This window comes from Phyllostomus discolor, chromosome 7 (genome assembly GCF_004126475.2).
Source record: "Phyllostomus discolor isolate MPI-MPIP mPhyDis1 chromosome 7, mPhyDis1.pri.v3, whole genome shotgun sequence".
NCBI classification, from domain to species: Eukaryota; Metazoa; Chordata; class Mammalia; order Chiroptera; family Phyllostomidae; genus Phyllostomus; species Phyllostomus discolor.
In genome coordinates this window covers 28151432-28173959 of record NC_040909.2, presented here as the reverse complement: position 1 = coordinate 28173959, position 22528 = coordinate 28151432, and the positions used below count along the sequence as shown (strand labels likewise).

The following is a 22528-nucleotide window of genomic DNA, read 5'->3' as shown; positions in this document are numbered from 1 at the left end:
TTGCCATTTTACTTCTGGATGTTAGAGACCTTATCTGTTCTGAGAAGCTCTTCGCTTGACTGCCACCTGAGAGGACGGAGGCATCAGGGCCCCCACCTGGGGCTTCCACAAGCCTCCAGTCTGGGACCCAAGCTCAGGGGAGTATAGAGAGAAGCAGAGGGCAGCCAAATGGGCCACTCTCATTCGGTTTGAGGTTCAAGATTCATTCAGATTAATTATTTCTATCTGTATTTAGGATCTAGTTTTAAGGAAAATTATGTACATGTGCAACTCTGTATTGTGGGGTCTTTTCTGCTTTGTGTTGGGGATGAAACTGTGAATCACGCAGCCCTAGGCTTCAGTGAGACACGACATTGGGATAAACTGTAACAATAACCTCAGCACATGTATAAAAAGGTGCAAACAGCCCTGGCAGGTGGCTCAGTTGGTTGGAGTATCGTCCCTGTACACCAAAAGGCTGTGGTTCAATCCCTGGTGGGGGTGCTTATGGGATCGCACATGGTTGTTTTTCTCTGTCTCACTTTCTCTCTTCCTCCCTCTCCCCCTCCCTCCCTCCCTCTCTCTCTAAAATCAATAAACATATCCTTAGGTGAGGATTTTTTTTTAAGGTACAAACAAGGAGGAATTATGGATTTTGTTTGAAAGTAAAGACAGGCCTGAAGGTGGAGACAGCTTCAGTCCAGGACATAAAAGATGGGTGGGGTTCCCTGGAAGAGACAGGGTCCTAGGGAGCATGACCAGAGGCCCAGGGGATGAGTCAACAGTTCACACAAGGCAAACAAGAGACCAGTGTGGCTGAAACTCAGTGCTCATGGTGGGAGAGATGGGAAGTGAGGTTGAGGTGGGTTGAGGCTAAATTGGGCTTTCTAAATTCCGGGATACATTTCAGTGTGGGAATTTCTGAGGAAGCCATGAATTTAAAGGCAAAATTGTAATAAGGCTCATGAGGTTGTTTTAAAAACATCAATCCAGAAAGCATGCTTGATATGTAACTTCTGCTACGGAAAACGAAATGCATGCAAAGCCTTTATTTCAGAGACTGTATCAGCTTTCTTAACCTAATAACCTGCTAACTGCCAGTCACACACCCAGCAGTCCATGCATTAACACTCATTTGTAAATGTAAGAGCTTTCTAACTCACAAGAAATGGAGATCTTGATTGTCATCTTGTAAACTGATCCGTCTACAGGCATTCTCAAGCATTGGAGGTGGGTACTGATTGAATCCTCCTATTGAGAGAGTAAAGTTATAGTTAGATTTTTAAACTAGAAGTTGGGTAAGCTAGGTAAAGAGAACCCTAACAGGAATACTCTTCAATCAATAAATGTCACTAAAACATTTCAGCAAAATTTGGCTACAGTGAAAACAGAAAATAGTACCAACTAGAAATAGCATTTAGAACTTGATTTTAGAGTGTTTTGCAAGTCAAAGAATGACCAGGATCAGGGGAAGAAACCACCTCAAATTGTTCATTCGAGGGTTGACTGTGATGCAGAGATCAACGGTTTCTGTATGCCCAGGCTAACATAATCTAGGGGAAATCTGATTCCAACTCTATAAAGCTTTTCCACTCAGATGTATGCTAATGAATCAAATGCAGAAAAGGTATTTTTTTTATTACATGATTCTACTTCTGCACCAATTAACTCTGATTTCAAGGAAGAAAAGAATCACAGAAAGGGTTTTAGCTTACTGACCTAAATGAATCCCTTTATCCCTTGCCATTGTTGTTCCACAATCTGAGAACTATTGAGGAGTGTACCCGTTCACCCCACATTCAGGGAAACAAATACTTTTTAGTTAAAAGAGGCCTTGGAACACTGAATGATCTAAGACTCCATGAAAGTACCTCATGGAGTCTTTTATGAGAGTCTTTTATGGAGAATATTTATGGTTTTATAATAATCATACTTTCTGGTTCTAAGATGAACAGTTTTTTTTCTATTTCTTCAAAATGAGACTATGCCTTTTAATCAGTTGCATTTGTCAGTCGCTGTTAGTGAGTTAGGAGTTGTGAGGCAGTTGTCTGTGCGTGCAGGAGCAGCAAACGTGCCAGCACCAAATCTTATGGCACTGGTGTCAGTGGTTTAAAAATTTCCGGAAGTATTAGGAGAGGAGTCTTCTAACCCCTGCAAACCAAATGGTTATGGGAGGGCAGTGAACTGGATGTTTTAGCAACATCATTCAGGTGGAAATCAAAAGTAAGCAAGCTCTACATAATTGCAAAGCCACTTAAGAGGCCAGCTTTGAGTTATTTTACAGCCTTTAAAAGTGCTGCATCAACATCAATCTTAATGGCACAAAGAACAATAATGAATGGGGAAAAAAGGTGAATATCAATGACTCTGAGTCAAGAAACAGCTCACAAGACTCAAATTCTGAATAACAAGTTCCAGGGATGCCTATTTCACAGCATGAGTGATATGTGATGGTCTGTCTAAAAGAACTTTTCTAATTACTATAAAACAAAGTGCTCTAAAAGGAGAGTTACTATCAACATTTCATTGGAAGCATTTTTTCATTCTTTTTACATAATGTAATGATGCATCATACAATTGAAGGCATTTAGATTTAAAGAAATAACATGATATTCCCAAGTGGGCAATTACTTGCTTCTTCAATCAACTGTGAGCTACAGGAGAAAGGTAGAGCTCTCTTTGCAATGAAGAATGAAGCCTCAAGATTCAGTCACCATGCTGGTGTTGGAGATTCCTTAAACAGCAGGGCAACTGTGGAATTCTAGGGGGTGGGACTGGTTTCAACAGGACCTAACTCCAAACCTGGCACATCTCCAGAAAGAGCAGGTTCAGCTCAAATTCTTTGGGATCCCCTAGATCAAGGTTTCTCAACCTCAGTGCTTTTGCAATTTTGGGTTGGATCATTCTTTGCTGTGGGGGCTGAGAGGGTATACGGTGCCCTGTAGGATGTTTAGCAAATCCCTGGCCTGTACCCACTAGGTACCAGTGGTACCCTCTCCCTCGATTGTGACAATCAAACATGTCTCCAGACATTTACAAATGCACCCTGAGGGGCAAAACTATCCCCAGATGAAAACCACGGCTGTAGAAAGAGTGTTTCTCAAGCCACTTGTGGTAAAGGACAAGGTATTTCTATTTCTAATCCTTTGCAGACTGATACATTTTGTTATCTTATTCAATAAGACAAATCCCATTGCTTTAAATGTTTCTAGATGCTTACTCTCAATTTCTGTATTTCTCTCTTCATAGCTCAGTTTGTGAGCTAGTGCCAATTCAGTGGTAACACTGGAGCACCTTGCTACTCAAAGTGTCATTCTTGGACAGAAGAATGTATTGACATCCCTGGAGAAACTGTTAGAGATGCACAATCTCAGCCTCCATCCTGGACATACTGAATCAGAACCTGCCTTTCAACAGCTGTGTATTGTATGCTCATATTCTTTGGGAGCAGCACAGGAGTAGGCTGTCCTTACACCCTCACATACATCTCCAGGGTGGGCCAAGGCTGGAAAAAAACCTGCTGTAGCAGAGAAAACTTTTATTTAAGTGCTCATCCTGAAGACCACCTAAGAGTGGCTAAAATTCCTTTAGTTGAGTGTGTGTGGCTCAGGAGACCTCCGGTGACTCTGTGCTTTCTCAAGTGCCAAGCTTTTGACTAAGAGACATCCCATCACAAAAAAGGAAGGCCTCACCACAAATGACCAAGGTATAAACAAGGTATAATCAGATAAGCCCCACCCCTTTCCCCAACTCACTAGCAGGCTAAATCATATACTTGGGTTAACTATAGATACAAAAACAAGTTAGGTTATCAATATTATTAACAAACTAATTTGTTCAGACCAACAGGAAAAGCAAAATAATGACTCACGTCTGACTGTGTATACAAATGGCTTTAGAAACTTCATAATATAATCCAGATCCGGTTTATGAAGTCTCCCAAGCTGTATCAGATGGTGATCAAGTGGGTAGCTGGCCAACTCCTCCAAGCTGTCCTTATGTGGAGAGCGCAAGGAAATCACAAACATGACATAGCCTCGACACTTGGCCCTCAGGGCCACCTTCCTTAATAACTCCCTCTTTTCGTAGTTTTCTCCAGCTGAGACCACAAAGATGGCCTTATGTTTTCTCAGGTGGGGTGCTTCTGGGAAGAGCTTCTCTAGGGTCCACAGTAGGGCATGGCCAATGGTGGCTTCTTCATTTAGCTGCTGGAGGGAATTCTGGATGTAGCTCTTCATTTGGACTTGGTTGTTGTAAGTTGTAAACTCAAACTCTGTTTTGACTGTACCCTTCTTTCTCCTAGAGCCATCCCAAGGAGAATAGCTCACCAAGGCAATCCTGTCCCCAGAGTCTGGGATTAAAGGGTCCGAAGCAATGTTGAAGTTGTCAAGCATTGAGGTCACCAGGTCTTTCATAGCCTTAAACTCATCTTTTGCTATATTCTGAGAATTGTCTAAGAGGAAAGCTACATCCATGTGTGAATTTTCAGGTAAAAGAACCTCTTTGATGCAAGCATTTGGAGAGCATTTATCTGAAAATACATAGAGCGAGAGGCATCATTGGTTTAATGTTGGCACAAGGCTGTTGTTGATCTTTAGGTGATCCAGTGACCAGTTACCAAGAATTAATAATCTGACCAACACTTCTTTAATCTCACATAATTTAATTTAATTTAATGAGGAATTTTCAACATCCCAACATTTCTGTAGCAACTGGTAGACAATTTGAGAAGGTCTTTGTTAAAACCAGATGTGGGCAGCATATGTACTCAAAATCTGAGTCATGTCCCAACTCAGAAAATATTTTCAATATTTTAGAGGCTTTTGACACAAACTACCAAACTGTCTCCAAGAAAACCCACACTGACTAAAATAATCTTCTAAACCAATTTTCACATTCTGTGGAAACTGCAAACATTACAGAGATTGAAACCCTGATATATGGTTTTGGAAAACAGGAAAACTTAAAACAAAACTTGCAATCAAAAGGAGAAATCTCTGATAAAGCCAGCTTCAATAACTCATCCAGAGGACATTTAAGCATTTCAGGACAGTCAGTTCTCCCACTAGACTCACCATAGCAAAGTGTGCAGCGCCAAAGTCTTTCTGACGATTCACGTTGCCCATCTAAGGGAGGTGGAATCACCTGAAATGTCCCAGTGTCGTCAAACTGTGTTGAAAAAACAAAAAGCACGTGCTCCTTTGTTCATTTTCGTTAGTCATTATCAGGAAGCCATTGTGCACCCACTTTAAGGACTAATTTGAAAAACACCCCACTAATTACCACTATCTTGTATTATAGCCTTTGCTCTATCCAGTGCATCTTTACATGTATGTACACAATCCCCTTTTTATCCTGAACATAATGCAGAAAAGAATATAGAGCAGGTGTCAGCATCCCTATTTTATGATGAGAAAACTGCCACAAGATAACCACCAGGTCCATCCAATAGGGCAGGTGTTAAAATCTCACTCTTATTTCCAGGCCTGCAACTCTGCACTGAATTTTTGCATGCTTTTGATTAAGTACCACACATCAGCTTCTGAAGTTGGGTCCTACAGAAATTTTACACTCGTAAGTTTTCTTTGGCCTTTTTAAGTAGTGATCCCAACTACTTTCACCCCAATCACACTATCTACGACCTGTGGACTTGCCACTCACAAATTCCAATTAAAAGTGTATTTCAAAAGGCAGTTGACAGCAGACACTAAGTCTATGCAAAATTCTTGTTAGTATGCTGCCTGATTTTGTGTTTCTTGATTACATTTTTTGCTTTAATACTCACTGGAATGGACAGTGTGTAGCATTAATTAATTAATTAATTAATTCACTCATTCCTTGAGTCAAGAACTATTTATTGGGCATTTACTGCATGAGGCACGGTGCAAGGCAGAAGCTTTTATCGCAGTGAAATAAATCTAGTCTTCCCAGATAGTGAGCAAGGTATCTCTCAACCCACAAACATGCTCATGCTTTTTCTCCATCTCCATTGGGAAAGTAAAGGGTTAGGAAAGCCACATCCTCTGTTTTTCTGTAAACTGTGAAATGAGCATTTGAAGTATTATAATCATTTCACCCTTATGGTTAGAAAGTATTTACTGCATTTCATAAAAGTAATTTTATGAAGTTGGATGCTCTGGGTGTTCCTTTGTATTTGACCTTCTTGGTCCCCCATGTAAAGACTGAATACTGCCTTGGTAAATCAAGGAAGTTTATCCATAGGAGTGAACCACAGGTTCTTCATTAACTCACTTATGCACAAATATTTATTGAATGCCTATAATGTTAGAGGTACTGTTCTAGGTGCCAGGGGCACAGAAGCGAACAAAGCAGATAAAATCTCTACCTCTACATGGCTGTTGGGGGTCATATACTATAACATAACAAATAAATCAATTATCTATTATGTTGGGAGATAATTATATTTAGGGAAAAAACTGACTTCCTACAGTTCTTTCTGTCAGGATCTATTGTGACTCTCCCAGTGGGCCCTATTTCTAAAAAATTCTTGGATATGACATGAGCAGATTGATTATCATCATTATTTTTTTTACAGTAGAAATATGAGTATTTGTATAAAAATAGAGCTTTATAGCCTCTTGGGTGACAGGATGGCTTCACCCAGGTCCAAAAACATGTATTTCATGGATAATTTGAATATATTTAAAAATAGTAGAACAGTACATGGATAAGTTCTTCAGTGTGGTGGGTAGGGAAAGGGAAGCATAGATTTCATAAGGATCTGTGGCTCCAAAAGGGAAAGAGCATTTCCTGAGAATAATCTTCATACATTGGGGGTTCAAAGATTCCCTAAACTCCACCCACCACAGGTTAAGACCAGCTTTTCAATGAGATACAGAGAGCAGATGACAGGTTTGAGACACAGATCAGCAGAGGGCTGGGAGAACACCATATTCTCAGCTCTTTCAATCAGACAAACCTGAGGTCGAATCTTCTTTAGCCATTTAGTAGCTGTACAAAATTGGAGAAGTCACTCAAACTCTCTGGGCCTCAGTCTCCTCATTTTAAAATGGAGATAGCAACTGCATTGACTTCAGAGAGTTGTGACAATGTATGAGTCTGTATGTACATCTCTAAGGACAGTGCCTGGCACATAGCAAGAGTTGAGCAAATGTGGCTGCAATTATTGTTGACTCTGTTATTGTTTGATACTACATTTCATGGACCGACAATACAGCCATGTAAACTGCAGAGGGACTGAAGAGGCCACATATCTCCCCCTACTCCCCACCATTCCCTTCCTGATGTTAGTACTACTATCTTAAAAGTGAAGAAGTTGCCAAGAATAGTTCTTACCCCAAAAGCCTCATCAAGAAAATCCCTTCCATTAAAAGCAAAGACTGTTGGACTGATATCCAGGGCACTGAGCTCCATGGTGGCAGTGATGATGGATGACCTACTGGATGCTTGCCCATTGCTAAAAAACACACCAACTCTCCTCATGTTGGCTCCCGCAGGCGTCCGCTTGAAAATGTGCCGGGCCACGAATCTCATCGCATTACCAATGTCTTGAGCTGCCGTGGGGCTTCTATATTTTATTTGGGAAAGAAGCTGGAGGAGTTGCTTCTTGCTATGGTAGTCAGACCGACGGATGAGATAGCTGGTGCCTGAATCATAGGAAACCACAGCAACTCTTGCTCCTACAGGGCAGTTGTTTTCCCTGATGTTAAGGTCATTGACAATTGAAGTGATGATATTTCTCATTTCATTAAATCTCTGTTCTGTGATACCATAGGACTGGTCCAAGGCAAATACCAGTTCTGTTGGATATAGTGGACACTTTTCTACAAAAATGAAAAACAGAAGTATAAGTGATATCACTGGATCATAAGTTTTTCCCAATCCCTTTACTCCAGTAAGGCTGGTTCACACCAAGGTCTAGGAAAATGCAAGTGTTACATACAACTCTACAACTGGAGGTACTGACATTTTAGCTTGAAGGTGTATTGCATAAAAATAGAGCATTAAAATTTGGTTATATAAAGTGTGGACTTCACAGCCTTTCTTTCCTAGTCCCCACCGGGGTACCTGGTAGATGTAATTCTAATTCATAGAGTTGTATAGGGCACTTACATGTCCAAAGTTTTTGTTTTGTTTTGTTTCAGAATTAAAGTAAATGGTGCCATACTTGGTAATAAACTCTCCAAGACCCTGCGGGTTTACTTCAGCAGCCCTGTAGGAGACCGGGTGCTCTTGAAGTTGACATAACTGCCTTTATTGGCAATGTCATACAAGGGATGTAAGGCCCTGCAACACTGATTGTGGTATAGGCCCTGGGAAAACCATTCACGACAGGGTCAGGTTGGCAAGTGGAGGGTATGTGATGAGAAGATAGGTGTGTGCGTGTTGAGATGCAAGGTGTGGGTCAGAGGGAATAGAGGACACATCGCCTATCCAAGAAGGTGGTGTCCATGGGGTCAAGCAGCAAACAGGGCAACAGAATACAGCCAGTGAAAGAGCCCTGTCACTGAGTCTCTCAGCAACACAGGGCCCACTCCATGAACAAACTGGGTCATGAATTGGGTCAGGACCTAGAGAGAACAATAGAGTGAAGGGCCCATTTTACAACCAGGTCCAATGACGACATGGTCAGTCGCAGTCCAAATCAAGACAGACGTGTCTACATAGAAGGAAGACATCCTTATTCCCACGGGGTGAGAGTTTCTTTCAAGTTGGTCTTTTCAGAATATCGTAATAATTTCATCAAGAAACACAGCATGGTAGGAATACTCACCTTTCCAACAAGCTATAAAAATGAGAAGAGACAGAGACAGAGAGAAAGAGAAGATTTTATTACACTTTTGGAACACAGACTAAAAATAATCCAAAACAATAAAAATTTCAACAAAATTTAATTTTTTTGACTATAAGTGCACATGAAGCTAACACCTAAGTTATGGGAAGCCAAGGCCGAAGGCTGGAGACTGGAGAAAGACGTACACAGAATTGCATTGATTTGTGAAACTTCTGACCCTTTCTCCTTGTGAGTCATGGCCGGCAGACCTTAGCAGAATTTTGGTTGAAACCTGAAACACTGATCACTTGTCTTAGAAACAGAATAGATAAGCCTCTGATTAAACGGTGAGATAGCTGACATTTAATTTGTTTTATATCTCTTCTTATAGCCTTCTAAGCATCATTCAGCAAGGCAAGGCTAAAATATGGGTTTTTATTTTCCTCCCTGATAAACACCCTGGGAACCTCTATTTCCCTGCAATAAATACTGTGAGGATTGCCAAATGAACATTGTCTCTGCTAAATATGCAGCTCCTGTGAGTTATCTTTATATCTAGAGAGATAAAGGAACCTCCCCTCCCCCTAAGGGTTTCTACTGAGTAGAATAGCATCTGGTTTCTCTAAGTGATTTCCGCTGTCAGATGAAGTGGGGAAATCTTTAAGTAAGCACAGGCCTGAGAATTTTTGTGTTTATTTTACTCAGTTCCTTGGAAGCAAATGAGTCACTCCAATATAATGAAAGACAGTATTAGCGCTGACAGCAAACTGGCCTTCTATCCCGCTGCCCCACAGCTGGGCTCCCCTACCATCAACCCTATTGACATCTTTTGTCCTTAGCCTCTGCCAGCAGACAGCACAGAGAACTCACAGCCTCCTCTGCATTGCAAGGCCTGAAGCAGATGCCTTTTCTTTTGATGGAGAACTTTTTTATTCGTTAACCTCCAACCCAGCTACGAGGCTAGAAGCTGGCAATAGGCACATCTGTCTGGGTTTGAATCTGGATGACTTGGGAGAAACTAGTCGACCTCTTTGAGTGTGTTTCTCTTTATGTTTATTTTTTTCTAGAAATCCTCTTTAATTATGCCTCTCCCTCCAAACCTCTAATCATCTGGGTCCTCCTGTTTAATTCTCAACCATGCTCATCTCTCCTCATTCCCCACCCCCCACAGCTTCCTAGGTCTCTTATTTGATTCCGGGGTAAGGGTCCTAGCCACCAGGTCAGGACCCAGCCCTCCTCCCTGTGTGGCAGACAGCTACTGCAGGATTTGAAGAACAAACGTGTTTGCAGGAGTCTGAACATACAAGGCCTCGGTGATGTTGTCCATAAAGTGAGTTCCTCTGAATTAGCTCTAAAGACCTGTCACCGAAATCCTCATCTAAGATCCAAACTCTGGGATTTCATGCTCGCTGATCTGCACCTGCCTGGTTACAGAGCCCACCATCTGCCCTGGCCCCCTAATTTCCCAGCTAACTCCTTTCATTCAGTGTTGGAAAACTACCGTCAAATCCTAAACCCTCCAAGGGCAGGCATTCATCTACCCAGTTCCTTCTGTCTCCTTTGTTCTTTCTTGGGAAGACATCCCTTGATTTCACTGAGAACCAGCAACACCTTGAAGGGAGCCAGACCACACACCTCCCCTACTATGGCTCTGTCTTTGTCCTCTCACTGTGACCCCAGGCCTATTTCTCCTCTCTTCCCTGTGCCAGAGAGCCTTACTACTTCTCAAGCTATGCCTTTCATGAGGTCCCCTCCCTTTGAATCCTTTCTGCACTGGTTTCTTCTTGCTCCTTTTCAAGTTGCCCGCATTTGGCAGGACTTCCTCATCTCTGCAATGCCATTCCCCGTCCTTCGGTCTTCCTGGGTTTATCCCTTGGGGTTCTGTTTCTGTCTCTCTGGATTCCCATTCTTTGGAACCTCATCCACACATGTGGCTCTAAGGACAACAGACAGTTGAGTGACTTCAACATTGAATCTGCTTCCCTGACTCTCACCTTTCTACTCTCATCCATTTCATCAGCTGCCTGCACTTCATGTCACTATAGGGCCTACCCAACACTACTCTACCTCTAAATGTTTCCAGTCATCTCGTTTTCCTACCAGCTGATTCCCCTTTATAACCCCTCCTCTGCCTCCTGATTCACAGTGATATTTAGCCTCTCCCTGTCTGGCCTTAAAGGGATTTTGAACTTGGTTTAGTTGTTGTTCTGTCCTTGCCACATGCTTGCAATGGCTGCATTCTCATTCAGTGTTCCTCAGTAAAGTCTCTGATTTTCCCATTTTACATTTTTCTGGTTGTGGTTGTATAAGCATGACTATGAATTTCACCACAAACATGAAGACTAATCACCTAAAATTCTACTACCCCAACACAAGTTGTCACTCTTTGATAGCTTTGCCTTTACTATTTATTTGTATGTATTATATTTACCTATATGGAAAAAAGAAAATCCAACTTAATTTTATGTTTTTTATGGCAATATCTTTCATATTCTGATTGTCTTCATAAAAACCATATCTGTGTAATATTTTCTCAGAAGATAATGCACCATAATGTAATTATTCTATAAGTGTAGAGTCTAAGTGTACAGTTATTTTGCTCTAATGAATATTCCAACATTCATCTATACCTATAATTTTTTCCTTGTTTTGCTTTATTTCCTTTGAATAAATTTTCAGAAATGAGATTACTGGGTGTTTCCTACCTTATCTCCTTCTTTCATAACCAACGACAACCCCTCTATTTGTTGACTTCTGCTTTTTTTCCTTTGCTGAAACTATTATTTTGCCTCTGCCCATCACATCCTCATAGTGGGGATTCAATTACTCACATCCAAGGAGCTTTCATTAACTAAGTAACTAACCAAAGAACCCCAAACTCCCATGTTCATCCCTTTAATACCATGTTCTCTCAGTTCCAACTTTGTACATAACTGTACAGGAATGTGAGCTCATTCACACACCATTTGAGTTGGTCTCTAATTGTTTCCCATAGGCACGTTTTTGCTCCTGTATGAATTGCGCCTCATGAGCTAAGTTAAAGTACATGTCATTACTTATGCCCCTTTATCTCCCACCTTTGATGACAGCTGTTCTCACAGAAGGCTCTCATGACAAGCCTGTGGCAGAGGATATCTGCCTTCTCCACCAGTGAATTCAGCCCACTGATCCTGCACGCCCACATTGCTTTCATCCTAAGTGCCCTCACCAATCACTGATGCTCTCCTTCCCCGACGCACAGATACTCACGACTGTGGTCCCGCACGAACTGGATCAGATCACATTCCTAGAAATAAAAAAATAGAGAATAGAAACATGAGCATGGTGACATCTGAGTGGCCATATTTATTTTCCAGTGGACTGGTTGGGTTTTCTTTTATGAATAAGCAGATACGTACAGAATATATAGGTGTCCCTGCCATGCCTTTCGGGCCCTAGGAAAACAAAACCAGAGAAGGTTATTGGTATATGAACTGGAGTTTTTCATATCAAAACAAAAGCAGAAGGGAAAAAGTCTTCATTCTTTTTTTTAAGTTAAAAGTGATGTTTTGCATATGTTTATTTTATTTCAGAAAGAGAAATATATGAATTTGAATGACTCTAAGTTGGTTATTTTGGGGAAATTTTCAAAATAGTGGAGTACAAACATTTGCAACACGTATTATTCACAGTGGCCAAGACATGGAAACAACCCGAATCCTTTGATAGATGACTGGATAAAGAAGATGTGGTACATATATATAATGGAATACTACACAGCCATAGAAAAGATGAAATACTGCCATTTGTGACAAGGATAGATCTTGAAAATACCATGCCAAGTAAAATAAGTCAGATAAAAAATAGTCAAGAACCATACGCTTTCACTTGTGGATGGGATATAAAACTGAAAGCAACAAATGAACAGACCAGACAAACAAACACAAACTCACAGACACAGCCAACAGTTACCAGAGGGAAAGGGGGGTTGGGGGGTGGAAAAGGGCAAATGGGGTCAAATACATGGTAGTGGAAAACCTTCTTTCTTTCTTGAAAGCACAGCTGGCAGAGAACGGTAAGTGTTCCTGACCTGGTGGGTTACAATGCTCTTTCCCCATGTAAGAGTTTTTTGTTTAGGTGTTGGATCAATAAAGCTAAAGTCCGCCCAGAGTAAACGGAATTATTTTCTTTCTTAAAGGTATTTGTACTAAAGATATAACACTTACAAGGCTTTTCTTACTAGACAACTTAAAATCGTAAACAGCAGACTTCCCAAAGCATGGCAGGCAGGAGAGGAATTTATTGAGAACTCAGAGGTACAGGTTTATGACAAATGCAGGAGTTTCAAATGCAAGCAGCAGCCCACAGACTCTACAGATGTGAAAGAACCAAAGACAATTACACAGGAAAAGAAGCATTATACAAGAGAAGAGCAGACACGCTGTGCTCAGAAATGCTGAGAGGTGGTAAGAAAAAGGAGTACAGGGAGCATATTTTGCCGTGTATAAGGTGTTCCCATGTATACTGTGCACCCGCATTTTTGGCCCACAAAATTTCAGGAAAAAATCTCTTGTTTTCATTTTTTTACTTAAATATTTATTTTTATTTAGAGAATTTGTGTTTTTTGTTTGTATTATAAAGGAATGTTTAGCATTTGTTTTTGTACATATTATGGTACAAGAAACTTTATGCAACAAATAATTACAAAACACAAGAACAGATACAAAGTATTTCAGGTACTACCCATGCATAATATGCATCCTTGTTTTTCCCTCAAAAATGTGGGCAAAAAAGTGCACACGATACACAGCAAAATATGGTAATCAGTGAGATGACTCGAGAAGTTTCCTGAGACAAGGCCGTCCTTTCTTGACAGCTTCAGCTTTTCTCTTTTCCCCTTCTTCCTTCCTTTTATTAGGATCAGGGTTTGCCTTGGCAGCTGATTCTTAACATATTTGCTTACATGGTTCCCTTTGGGCAGCCAGGATGCTGGCTTCAGAAAATGCTATTATTACAAGCTCATACTCATGCAATTCTACCAGCTCCCCAGCTGCTCGACCATGAATGTCAGGGCAAGAATCTTTGTTCTAAATGTCAGCTGGGTCATCCTCCACCCATTCATCTGATAATCAGGGAAGTGCCTGCTGCATGCCGACGCACCCCACTCTAGGCCGCTGGTGTCAACCAGCACAGTTGCGGCATCCACAATTCTACCCATGGGAGAATATTCTCTTCCTGACCCAAATCAGGAAACTGTGCATCTCACTAAATGATGCTGACTCATGTCCTTCCCTTTACAACTTAGGGCAGAAAACAGAGAAGAATGCGCAGCCACATTAACAGAGAGAGGAACAGCTTCTGGCCAATAAATAGGATAAGCGGCCAAGAACTTGCAGAGGATTAGAACTTCAGAGAGTATGTTCTAAAGGACTTAACTGTAACTTTGAGCTAGTTTTTAAGCAGAAGCTGAGGATCAAGGGCCTGAGACAAAGAAGGCGCATTCTGTCAGATCAGTAGGGTCAAGTACAAGACCAGGAAAATATGGGAGCTCCAGAATCTGGACAAGAGATAAGTCCAGAGTAGGGACTGGCTCACAGAGTAGATTCTCACCCACATGACTAAGAATATTTACCACTTAATACAAAAGAAATAAAAGATTGTATCAGAATATCCATTATAGCTAAATGATTCTCATTGTACTATGAATTCAGTCTTCCACAAGCTCCCACGTTGTTTGTGTCCCTTATAAAGTCCCAAGTTAGAGGACTCCCTCAAGTAGTCAGAACACATTCACAAAGCACAAAACAAGGTAAGCAGTTTCTCCACTCCTCACACAATGCTGCCTGCGCCTCCTACGTGCAACACAGGTGCTGGCAACATTCACATGGTTCTTACCCGACTGTGCTTGTTAGGGGAAAGAGAGCATGTAAATAAATCATTACAATAACATGAGATAGACCAATACGGAGAGATGGGTATTTCGTCAGAGGGAGATGGGCCTGACTGCCCAGGAATGCTTCCAGAGGTGACATTTCTCTTTTGATGGAATCATAGTGGAAAGTTGAAGTTACATTTCCAAATATCTCTCGAGTTCAAATTTGGAGGATAGGAAAGCAAGACCAATGGTTTTGGGAAATTCTATCAACTTTCCTAGCATGATGGAATGTTGCCAGGATGCTTTTATGCAATTCCATCTCTATTTTTTAAACTTCAGTAAAAAATAACAGTAATAACTAATAGTTGCATTGAACTGGACAGTTTACGAAGCGTGCTCACTTGTAACAATGTGATCCTCTCAGCTGCATTTTGAGGTTGTTATCACAAGACACGTCATCTCCATTTTAGAGATAAGCTGAGAGACTCAGCGACTGGTCCAAGGACACAGTCAGTAGGGAGCAGAATCTGGACTTGAATCCAGTGCTTCTGATTTTAAATTCTGTGCCTATTCCACTGAACATCCTAGAAGCCAGGGTAATATATGGGACTTAGATCACATGGGTATACTTACTCTCTGTCCAGGAGGTCCATGAGGTCCTCGAGATCCCTTCCCACCTCTCAAACCTCTAGTGAGCTGCAAACAGAAATACGGGTTACTTTCCACATCATCTAGCCATGGGGCTATCACTGTTTCACTATTTCAACCTTACAATTAAAAATGTCTTTGTTAAAGAAAACAACTATTCATTCAAGTCAGTTCCTTACTTGTAATATAAATAGCCATCTTAATCACTAGGAAACATCCATTTCCCTCTGAGCCTCTTCATTTGGTAACATACTTAGCTCTGGCACTGGCCATGCATTTAAATCTAAAATAGTTATAAACTAGGATTGGAAGGAAGGAAGGAAGGAAGGAAGGAAGGAAGGAAGGAAGGAAGGAAGGAAGGAAGGAAGGGTGAGAGAAAGAGAAAGAAAGAGAGAGAGAGAGAAAGAAAGAGAAAGAAAGAAAGAAAGAAAGAAAGAAAGAAAGAAAGAAAGAAAGAAAGAAAGAAAGAAAGAAAGGAAAAGAAAGAGTGAGAGAAAGAGAGAAAGAAAGCCAGCCAATATGCTAGGGCACACAGACATCTAATAAAAACCCTCCCAATTGCAAAGGGTCAAATACAAAATATCATCACCCACATACATGAGAGGGCCTGGGAGGCCTGTGTCATTCCCACATCTGAAGGTGATGGATACGGGTGCTAATGAAATATATACAGCCAGACGAAAAGTAGCTGTTGAATTGCAATTCTTTCACGCTGATAATGACACAGCTATTACACTCAAAGTTTAAAATGAAAGGATGCTTGTCTCAGCATTTTGTTTTTAAATAAATATAACATTCTGTTCTGCACTTCACTAATTAGAACATCTCAACAGCCTTCCTTTTAAGTCATGTCAATGGCTACCCCAGATGACCTTGGTTGTGGGTAGTGGGACTGTCAGAAAACCCGCAGGAACACAGCAGAAAGATGTCAGCTTTGTTTCCACTCACAGGATCGATATTCTGGGCTGTCACGAGTGCTGCAGAAAAAGACCGGAAGGCACTGACAGCCCTTGGAACAGCCAGTTACCCCTCTGTAAATCTCTATAATGGTTCAGAGTCATGGGACCACAGGCTTTCAGAGCTGAAATTGACCTTTCATGTCATTAAGTTCAACTCTCAAGTTGTACAAATAGAGACCCTGAGAACAGAGCCAGGAAGTGGCATTGCAGGTGTCCTTGGGATGGAACAATAACCCACATTTATTATTGCAACAGAAAAGCCAGAGTCTTTCAAAGAAACATGTTTTATTCCTGGAATTATATGTCACTTACTCGTAGTCCCCGAAATCCTTTGGGTCCAGGTGCCCCAGGAATTCCAGGATTGCCAATTTCACCCTGAGGATTCAGATGTAAGAAATCAATCTTTAATCAAATGTTAAAATATTTGCCATGAAAGAATAAAAATATTTCTCTCTAACCCAAAACCTAATTGATTTTATAACTATACCAGATATTAAACACTAAAAGTTATCTTCTCCTATCATTTGGAACTAAGTCATTGATATACTTAGATATTCTATAAATGATTTTAAATTTTCTAAATTTATTTATAAGTATGTATAATTGCTATCTAATAAAAATACCTAAGAAAAATGCTTCAAAAATCAGAGAAAACATATAGAATATTAACTACATAAAATATTAAATAGTGAATTACTTCCTAAATTTACGTATCATTTCTGAAGAAGTGGAAGGTTAAAAAAATTTATTCTGGCATTGGTAAGACTAGTTTTGGCATTTATTTATGCCAAAAATATGTTGATTTCACATTTAACCCTACAATGAAATATGCTGTTTTTCTCCCTTTATCTGTAAATCAAAAAATTGGTCTTCTGCAATGAGAACCCTTGTACTAACAGTTATTTATATGGTCCCTTCTTTACCTTTCTCCACCTAAGGAAAGAATCTCTTTTGTTAATTGATCAATTAAAAGTACTTTTAAAAGGATTTAAACCTTGTCTCTTTTCCTATAGTTGATTTGATTTCTTTAGACAGTTTTTAAATCCATATTTTAAGCCTCAGTTTGAGTATCACATTAAAAAAGTGGAAGATACTCTTCTAGACAGGATACTTTTAAAAAAAGAAAACCTGATTGCATAATTTCAGTGTATAAAACAGATACAACGTGATCTACTCTGGTTGACATGGGCAGGTGCATCCAGTTCTACAGCATGGAGGTGGGTTTCAAGCTACTAGGTGATGAGGAATTCTGGAAGATAGTTAATCAGAAGGGTAACAAAATTAAGGCTATGCTTTGGGAGAAAAAATCAAGTGACAGTAGTGTTTGGGATTAACTGATGCAGAAGGAAGTGAGAAGTAGGAGACCAGTGAGAAGAATACTGTAATCTTTCCAGCAAGAAGCAATAAAGGCCACAGAAATGAAGGACAAATAACAAGAGCTAAAGCCAAAAGCTTTGAATGCGATCACCGAGGCAGAACAGTCAAGAAGGGGACAAAGGACTACACTTGAGAGGATGCCTAGAGTTAGGGTTTCAAGACACGTGACATCAGGCAATGAAGAACAGGACAATCTTTTCCAATGTAAAGATTCATAGAGTTAAGTGTGGTCCTTTTTTCATGAAGCTCAGGTAAGACAAATGCCCTGCTTTTTGTTTGCTTCATTGAGGTCTACCAGCTTATCTAAATTCTCAAATAAAAGGTTAAGATCATGGTAATTTCAAAAGAAGGTCATGTGCATAATACCTTTTGCCCCATATCTCCAGGTAATCCTCTTGGGCCCTATAATTTTCAGCAGAAACATAAATGAATCAACATAACATTTCTGTAATATGATCATTTTTTTCTCATATTATTTAGGTTTGATCCATCAATGAAAGAAATAATTGTTTTCCATATTTACCTTTACTCCTTTCTGTCCCATATGACCATAGCCTGGGATGCCATAATCTCCCTGTGAACACAGTTCATTTCAATTTCTCAAAACTGAAATTGTAATCTATACTGGGGAGGTCATAATGTTAGGAGAGAAGCACTGGGGACTTCTGGGTAGAGGGGACCTAATCAGTGACCTTGAACTCTGGCAACATGCTCGTTGTCAGGTTTTCCTCACTTCCTGGCCAGCTCCACTCTGCAAATTTGCAGGAGACAGAGGGGTAGTCATTTAGGACTTAGGGAGTCAGTGGCTGTTACTTGCCTAGAGAATTTGGAGCTGGTCCAAAAAACAGAGGTAAAGAATTCCCCCAAAATAAAATTATAAATGGCCCATTAGACATATGGAAAAATGTCAAACTCACTGGTAACCAAAAAATTCAATTTGAAACAATAATGAGGTACCATATTTTTTGTCAATAAAATTGATAAAGATAAAAATAAGAAAGTGACAATAGCCATTGTTGGTACAAATGCCCTGAGGCAAGCATGCTGCTGAGTAACACATGGGTGCATGTATCACTGGGATTTTCCGAAGGGCACTCTGCAATAGAGGTCAAGCCTTATTTAGATGTGCACCTAACCTTTGACCCCACTGTGCTACATCTCAAAATTTCTATGTAGAGATGAATTACAGTTTTGTTCAAAAACAATTTAGTTAGGTACAAGAATGCTCATTTCTGTTGCTGTTTATGGCCGTGAAAAACTAAAAACAAATGAAATATCCAATAAGAGACTGGCCAAATAAACTAAGGTACGTACACATTCAGTAGAATATTTTGAAGTTATTAAAAGTGATGTTGAGGGGTAATGTAATGACATAGAAATACGCTCCTAATATGTTGTTAACAGAAAGAAAAAGGGATTTGGGGTGGGGGAAGTATCTCTATAGGATGTTAATGATAGCTATCTCAAAATGCTGGAATTATAAGTAATTTTTTTTGTTCCCTATTTCCCACCTTTTATGCTTGGGAAGTTTTTTTTAATAATATCTTGCATAACAATTGTAATAAATGTTGCTTTTAAAAAGGTATAAAAAAAGTTGTTCCTATGTTGGATGCTCCATGGACTGAGACCCTTGTATAGGGAACCTATCCACATGGCAGTGGTGAATGCAGCCTAGCCCCTGATTCAGAAAACCGATGGGGAGTGAGTCAGCACACAGGAACCGAGCCCACGGATGGATTCTCCCATGGGGAATCAGGCCTGCATCGTACCTAGGCTGCTATGAGACTTGCTTTTGCAATGAGACTTGCTATGAGACTCCCTCAGCCTGGATTGAGGCAACAAGTGCTTACTGTAACTTCCTAAAATCTGACCTAAACCTCCCAAGTATGGAGTGTGACTGGTTCAACCACTTTCCCCCTTGCGTCTGCAACATCCTTTTCTTTGAAGTAATTAGCAAAATTCTTTCCTTTGTTATCTGTAAATGGTAATCACCTGCAGCAGACCTGTGCATAGTAAATGAGGACCATCCTTGATGTAATGTGCCCAGAAAAGCAATAAAAGTTTGTCCAGGTAGGGGTCGGGGCCCTTTCTCTCACTTAGAAAGCACCCGTGCTGTCCGTTTTTCTCCACAGGATTTCTGTAGTCTGTGTAAATTTGTTTGTTGCAGCCACAACACACGGACCCCGCTGGCTGGAGTCCACATCACCCTCGTACAGCCAGAGCCACTAGAACAGATGCCCACTTCTTGGCCCCATCGCCCTCTTCTTGTTGTCACCCTAGAGTATCACAATGGGGGAAGGTGTCTATATGGCCATGTTGGTTGTTAAAATATTGAAAAGGCCTGTTCTAACTTACCCATTATCCCCTCTGCATGCCCCCTTTCCCTCTGGGGTTCGCCCTCACTTGAACAGACTGGCTAGATAATGACAGCTGCAGGGAGGGGAGAAAAGTCCCCACATCTTCCTAGGAGGTACTGAAATGCCTTCACTGCCCCAGACAGTGTACGCCTCCTTTTCTTTGCCTCAAACTAAGCACTTGGAGCTGGGAAAGGGTAAGGTTCCTAAAACCTCATACCTGTTTTCCTCGCTGTCCAGGTTGCCCCACTGGCCCAGGATCCCCAGGAAGTCCAGGTTCTCCCTAGCAAATGGGACAAGAAAAGTGTCAGACTGGTAAAATCAAACCTAGCTCCCACCATAGGGAGCTCTGTCTACTAGAAGGGAAGACAGGGTTCTCAGTGAGGAATCAACATGTATTAGGAGATGGGGTGTGGAAAACAAATCATGGTCTTCCCCCCCAAAACAAGCAGAAAACATCATCAGAACTGGACTCAAGCAGGAAATACCAGCTGGACTCAAGGACTGATCCCCAGTGTTGTAGAAGCAGTGAAGGAGAAGGCAAAGAGCAGAAAATATACTCTAGAGAAAACTGTTCCCAACCAATAACTATTTATTGTTGTAGAAAATAAACCACTGAACAAGATAGGTGTGGTCCTGGTTGGAAAGAGGCAGCAGACAATTCTAAACCTGTGTGATAAATTTCAGGGTGCTATGGCAGCAAAGAGAAGGGGAATCTGAGTTAGATCTGGTTGGGCTGGGAGGCTGGCTGCCTGGAGAAAAGGGGTGTGGATGCTGAGGATTGAAGGATGAATCATATGAGCTGGAAGAAGGACTGAAAGATGAGTGAGAATATCCAGGTAGAGGGAAGACATTGGTGAGAAGCCTGGGCCAGGCACGCAGGAGGGCGAGGAGCTACAGGGTCCTAGAATTAAATACAGTCCATCAGCAAAGGGTCTGCTCAGCTATTTTATAGTCTGGAGATTTTCCTAAGGGTCCTGGGGAAGTTAAGGTTGGCTACATAATTTGTGGGGCTCTGTGCAAAGTGAAAGCACAGGCCTCTTGTTCAAATATTAAGACTTTCAAGATAGTGACAGCACAGCGTTCAACCAAGCATGGGGCCCTTCCAAGCTAGGCCCGTTGTGTGACTGCACAGGTTCTGGATCCCTCAGCTGGCCCGGGGCAGGGAACTCCTGAGGGGTTGCAAGCAGATTGGTGAGATTCTAAATAGGCCAAGTGTGTGCTCTCAGATAATCTCCAACAAAGCCACCTCAGAGGAGGTGGGCTGAGCTGAACAGAGAACTATTCGCACAAGTAGATTTGAGCTCTGATCCTCCCCCACCCTTGGCCCAACTCTGTCACCATGTGCATTCATGCATTCAGGAAATTGGGATGCTGAAAAGATTTTTCAGAGTCATTTTATGATGAGTGAGATCATTGTGTCTCTCCTAGTGAAATGGGACAGCTTCATGGAGAGGTAAGCGGCTGCCTCTCAATGGGAGGAAAAGAATGTATTAGCACCACACTGTTGTTCGTGTCAATGAGTTATTTTGTTTGCTTGTTTGTTACCAGAGGAGACGAGGGATAAGGGGTCAAATGCATGGTGATGGAAAGAGACTAAACTTTGGTGAGCACACAAAGCAATATACAGATGATGTATTGTAGAACTGTAAACTTGACACTTAATTATAATCTTATTAACCAATATCACCCCAATAAAGTTAGACATAAATAAGTTAATAAATAAATAAATAAATGTTTAAAGTCCCATCAATCTATGAGCAGAAAACTCATGGGTGGTTAATGGTGCCTGGATTCAAACACGTGACGAATTAACATAAAAATCAAGACAAGAATGTAGATAATTTTCCTCTCACTATTTGAAATCTTTGAGAATAACACATACCATTTTCCCTGAAGGCCCCGGTCTGCCAACACTCCCTTTAGCTCCCGTTGGCCCAGGAGTGCCCTGAAAGACAATGGAAAATGGAGATGCTGGTGCTGCAGCAATTCTTAGAAAGCCCATTAGATCAGTCCTGCTTTTCTTCATGTCACTTCCCACAACTCCTTGATGCTTTCTTAAGAAGGAACCCAGCCACCCAAGGTAGAGAGAGATTGGGGCTGCAGGCTACAGCCCGACGCCTCAGGCTACAGTCCTGGTAGGAGGACCACAAGCCCTCATCTTCAAGGGCACACTGGCCACGTGGGGCCTTAGGAGAAACAGAAAAGGCGCCTTGGATTCAACACACATTGTTTATGAATGTGACACGTTTGTTGTAATGCACCGACTTTGTTAAAACAACATACTGTGCTGTCATTGGCACACATGTGCATTGCACCGTGCGCACACACGAAACAGTGTGTTGAATGAGTTTCGGTTTCCCAGTCCGAAAATGGACAAAAAGGCCTTTTACAAATGTGCTCGGGAGAGAACTGAGCAAGGGCTGGCGTCCTTAGCCTTCTGAACTCTCACTAGCTGAGCGGGAGAGCTAAACAGATTCTGAGCATTTTTCATACAAATTCCTCACCATCCAAAGTCTCATTACTCACTGTCAGAAACTCAGGAACCAAATAGATTTAGAGGGTGAATTCAAAGCTGAACTTGGGAATTAAATAAATTTCA

The 22528-nt window shown here is 41.2% G+C and overlaps 1 protein-coding gene across 1 annotated transcript in view; it reads right to left on the bottom strand.

Moving 5' to 3' along the window:
- The window catches only part of COL6A5 (collagen type VI alpha 5 chain), a 110344-nt gene that overhangs the window by 26006 nt on the left and 61810 nt on the right, over positions 1–22528 (bottom strand). The window contains exons 25-37 of the mRNA XM_036030635.1: positions 21812–21874; positions 20147–20209; positions 18096–18146; positions 17939–17974; positions 16508–16570; positions 15222–15284; positions 12133–12168; positions 11984–12020; positions 8735–8746; positions 7297–7784; positions 5055–5148; positions 3851–4510; positions 1143–1230 (exon numbers count right to left, since the gene is read on the bottom strand). Coding sequence (XP_035886528.1) covers positions 1143–1230; positions 3851–4510; positions 5055–5148; positions 7297–7784; positions 8735–8746; positions 11984–12020; positions 12133–12168; positions 15222–15284; positions 16508–16570; positions 17939–17974; positions 18096–18146; positions 20147–20209; positions 21812–21874 — 1754 coding nt within the window. The remainder of the gene's footprint in view (positions 1–1142; positions 1231–3850; positions 4511–5054; positions 5149–7296; positions 7785–8734; positions 8747–11983; positions 12021–12132; positions 12169–15221; positions 15285–16507; positions 16571–17938; positions 17975–18095; positions 18147–20146; positions 20210–21811; positions 21875–22528) is intronic.